We start from the raw sequence: 3,885 nt of genomic DNA, 5'->3' as shown, positions 1-3,885 counted from the left end.
TAAATAATGTAGTCATTTTAGCTTAGAAAATTATGGTAAAAGGGATCAGCCACAATTTTGTATTTTGGTAGGAAAAGAAAGAGAAGCTGACAGGGTATAGCTGGGCATACTGGTACTTACTAAAAATATATGTACACGTTGAGATGCATACTTCTGAGCCATAGCATCCATGCTTCTCATTCTGAAAACATGTATTTTGTGCAACATAAAAGTAGATACCTGTACGTATTTTTGTTTTTTGTTTTCCTAATAATTGGTATACTTACATTTTTCATTTGTGATAACTAGCTCTTACAATGCATGTTTGTTCCATATTAGACATAAATGAAGAAGACTGATTAAATGGTCACCCTTCCTTAACCTTTCCAAGCTGATAGATCTCACAGCAAGAGGCTGTGAAGTTATGTGCTTTAGTGGTAACATAGGAAATGTGTGTAGCCATTACATCTGATTAAGTATTGCCTGCTTGCTCTGTTAAACACACTAAAATGCTGAATACTGTTACATATATAGTTTCCAACTACTTTTTACAAAAATTCGATGAGACCGTTGGTTTATACTCTCGTTCTTTATTTAAAATTGTCCAACAGGCGCAGCCATCATATGATGACATCAAGAGACAAATATCAGCCAGCAATCCTATGGGTTTGTCAGTTGATTTTGATGAGGAAGATTACTAGTTTTGGGGTTGTGATAAAACACACATATAGTATGCCTCATAAATTTTTATCTAGTCTTCACAAATTTTATATCTTACGTTATACTTCACTAAAGATTTTAAAAAAGTTACTTAATATTTGCTTTTAGCCAAGAAGTTTATGCTTGTATTCCTTTTAAATTATGATGTAAGACTGAAAGATCAATGTATACTGCGTACAAAATAACAAAATATCCTTTGTAGGTCTAGAATACAAATTTGTTATATTTGTATATTTCCATATGATTGCACAGCTGAGTCATTAGGTCAATCACTTCTTTAAGATCACACATTCTATTCAATAAACTTATCAAGCAGACACAACACTATTCACAATGTTTGATGTGTTACTCTTAATAATGTAAAAAAAATGGAACTTAATAAACAGCTGGAGTTTAAATAGTAAAGTCAATTTTAACTTTCTGCAATTATGCCCCTCACAAATTACACAACACATGGCCAATCCCGACTACATCTTATCTATGATCACAAACTTTTTCTGAAGGCACCACTTTTGAGGAAAACTAATTTCTCTCACCACAACCTATTTTCTTTACTATCTAGTGACTAGAAATTAAAAGTTAAAACAATTTGTATTTTGGTAACTGTGCATTGTACAACAATTTGTTATCAGTAAAACAAGATCTATTGTGAACCACAAGTTCTGGACAGTGCTTGATCTCATCACAATGAGGTCTTCTTCTTAGCCATATCACACAACCTCTCCACGTTTTCTCTTCAATATAAAATCAAGATGAGGTTCTTTGAAAGATGCATGAGCTGAAGGATCCTCTAGCTCTAAATTTTCCTCCTCAACCTAAGAATAAATTAAAATTAGATACCAAGAAGAAGAAGAAGCAAAAATATGCTTCATGAATTTATCAAACCTGTGGGAAGTGGGATGTAAAATATTGTTCCAGCTCTGTTTTGATTGCTGAGGATGATCTGCTTGACACGGACCCAATATCCTTTAAAGTGTCAAAACCTGGTGGAATTGATAAAGGTCCATTGTGGTCCACATTGATGGAGCTCCTGCAATAAAAAAAATCGAGACCAGGTATTATGGGCAAACAATAAAATAAAATATTCATGAGAATGTTAACAAAATTTTCTAAACTCACGGTGGATTGAACTCAAAACCAGCATAATGTAGAACTTCCTTTCCTCGTTTAATGAGAGCATTTTCAGTCGTAGATGTGAAGTGAAGAGAAGAACCATAGATCAACGCAGCAGTTCGCAGAGTACGACAAATCACTTTTTTCTTCTCTGGATCAAAATTCTGGGTTTAATAAGTTGAGTTAGGTATTTAGTACAGTCAAGCGAGTAAAATGTTATACTTTCCACTTTGTACTCCATACATTACCTGGAATTCATCATACTTGGCCCCTACAATATGTAACCTGATGATTGGAATTTCAATACAGGCTACATCCTAGAAACCAATTCATTATATTAAAATGTGAAAACATCAATTGGAGAAAAAAATAATTTTTCCCAGATATTTACAGGATGATCAGGATGGTCAGTAAAAAATTGATTGGAGCATTTTGAATACAGTAGGCTGTAGTGGTCTGGCTTCTCTTCTGCATACTGCTTTAAAGAAGATTTTACGGCTTTCATTAATTTATCAAAAGTAAGCCACAACTGTGCAGGCTTAGTAAGGTCTAGTATGAAAGCAACAGACACCACTCTTCTTTCCTTCAAAGGTGTCTTAATAAGTTGTGGAATTACTGCAGAGAATGTCGTTCCACCTCCAAGTTCCCAAAAATTGCAAGTGTCTTTCACCTGAAATAGCACGAGCTTTGTGAGTTTTGAAGTATATTTTGAAGTACATTTTGAATCTATGTAGTTAAATTACAGCACTAACCCCATCTCTGTTAAGTTTCCTTCCAAAAGAATACTCTAAAGCTAGAGTGGGTCTTGCTGGGACGTTCCTGTCAAGTAGGTGGTTTAACATAGATGTTTTCCCCTATAATTAAGACAAAAAAAAAAAAAAAAAATGCAAATTAAACGCTGTAGTACCTAAGAAAAATTTAGATGTCTATCTCTCAATATGTATTAATAAATTGTTCAGTTAAATAAAGAAAATAGTGGCGATCGCCAATGACTTACCACTTGCTTACTACCACACAATATCAAAGTACGAGTCAAGGCTTTGACTTTCTCTTCGTTCTGTTTCGCACGGACCACTGCCAAATCTCGAAGTGCCTCAAATTTATCATTCCTTGGTAGATCATATTCTTCAGTCCTGATAATACAATGTTTAGTTAGTATATGTCATGTCGCATTACTTCCTATAACCCTACACCGCATCAAAACTTCGATCAAAAGAAAAGTTTTGAGGCCAGACACGAGGTTTCTGAAGATTATTACTTACATTTAAGTCTTGATGAAGAATTAATGTGGAAAGCAGAACGAAATGCACGGTAAGTGATGAATGGAACGCCGCACCACAGGCAGAAGCAGAAATTGCGCTTTCTGCTGTCCCGCTTAGTTTGTTTTGTTTACCAGCCGCTGTCAGACGACGGCTACAGTGCTGCACTCTGCTGGCCGCATGTTGGCAGTCACAAGAGCGAGGTGCGAGAGGAGCGAGGCTAGAAAGCGCGAGCGCGGGAAGGCGGGAAGGCCCGCCGATGCCGCCGTCGAGATAGGCAACCCATTTGACCCGGAGTGCGACGGGAGTGTTGGAGAGCTCACGATGATCTCAGGCATTGAGAGGCATCTTGATCGCCTTCTAAACCACCCAAAATAGGATGAGGGTCCGAGAATCGGAGAAAACACCCGGAAACGCCTTCGAAATCAACTGGAATAGGGTGAGGGGGGTGGCAGGAGAACGGAGGGCTTTCTCAGGTAACGCTCCGGATTGTTCGACAGTCGCCAAAGTTTCCGCGTTTTTCTTCAAAATTTAAAGCAAAACAGGAAAAATTGAGGGGACTCTATCCGGGATTGACACCGGAAGTCGAAATATCCGGGTAATTCTCCTACCACCCTTCTGGACCGCCGTCCTTACACGTCTTCTCTGTGGGTCGACCCACCGCCCACCCATCGCGTGGTAGCTGGTGGTAGGTGCTATCATTTGGCATCGCCTCTGAAGCGTTCATTAGGACACGATTTAGCCGATCGGATCCATTTCGTTATTATGGTTTTTTAATCGACTATGTAATTTTTACTTGAAAACAGCCCATACA

The 3,885-nt window shown here is 37.8% G+C and overlaps 1 protein-coding gene across 1 annotated transcript; it reads right to left on the bottom strand.

Annotated features, from left to right (window-relative positions):
- On the bottom strand, positions 1–3,239 carry LOC113204799 (cytoplasmic dynein 2 light intermediate chain 1). The gene is made up of 8 exons (XM_026420111.2): positions 3,075–3,239; positions 2,810–2,945; positions 2,565–2,666; positions 2,204–2,482; positions 2,061–2,129; positions 1,819–1,976; positions 1,585–1,729; positions 1–1,514 (listed from the first exon to the last, which is right to left on the bottom strand). Coding segments are annotated over exons 1-8 (996 nt in total). The 5' UTR covers positions 3,077–3,239; the 3' UTR covers positions 1–1,409.
- Between the last annotated feature and the right edge of the window lie 646 nt (positions 3,240–3,885).

The sequence above is a fragment of the Frankliniella occidentalis genome, unplaced genomic scaffold, assembly GCF_000697945.3.
Source record: "Frankliniella occidentalis isolate FOCC.00 unplaced genomic scaffold, Focc_3.1 Scaffold157, whole genome shotgun sequence".
NCBI classification, from domain to species: Eukaryota; Metazoa; Arthropoda; class Insecta; order Thysanoptera; family Thripidae; genus Frankliniella; species Frankliniella occidentalis.
Note: the sequence above shows the minus strand (reverse complement) of the source record. Positions and strands in the feature narration are given on the sequence as shown.

Bases quoted from the DNA above. Each gene is read 5' to 3' on its own strand.
- LOC113204799 (XM_026420111.2), bottom strand. The intron at 2,130-2,203 runs GTAAATATCTGG...ATTGGTTTCTAG, and splicing joins CTGACCATCCTGATCATCCT to GATGTAGCCTGTATTGAAAT. The intron at 1,730-1,818 runs GTGAGTTTAGAA...TTTTTATTGCAG, and splicing joins GGTTTTGAGTTCAATCCACC to GAGCTCCATCAATGTGGACC.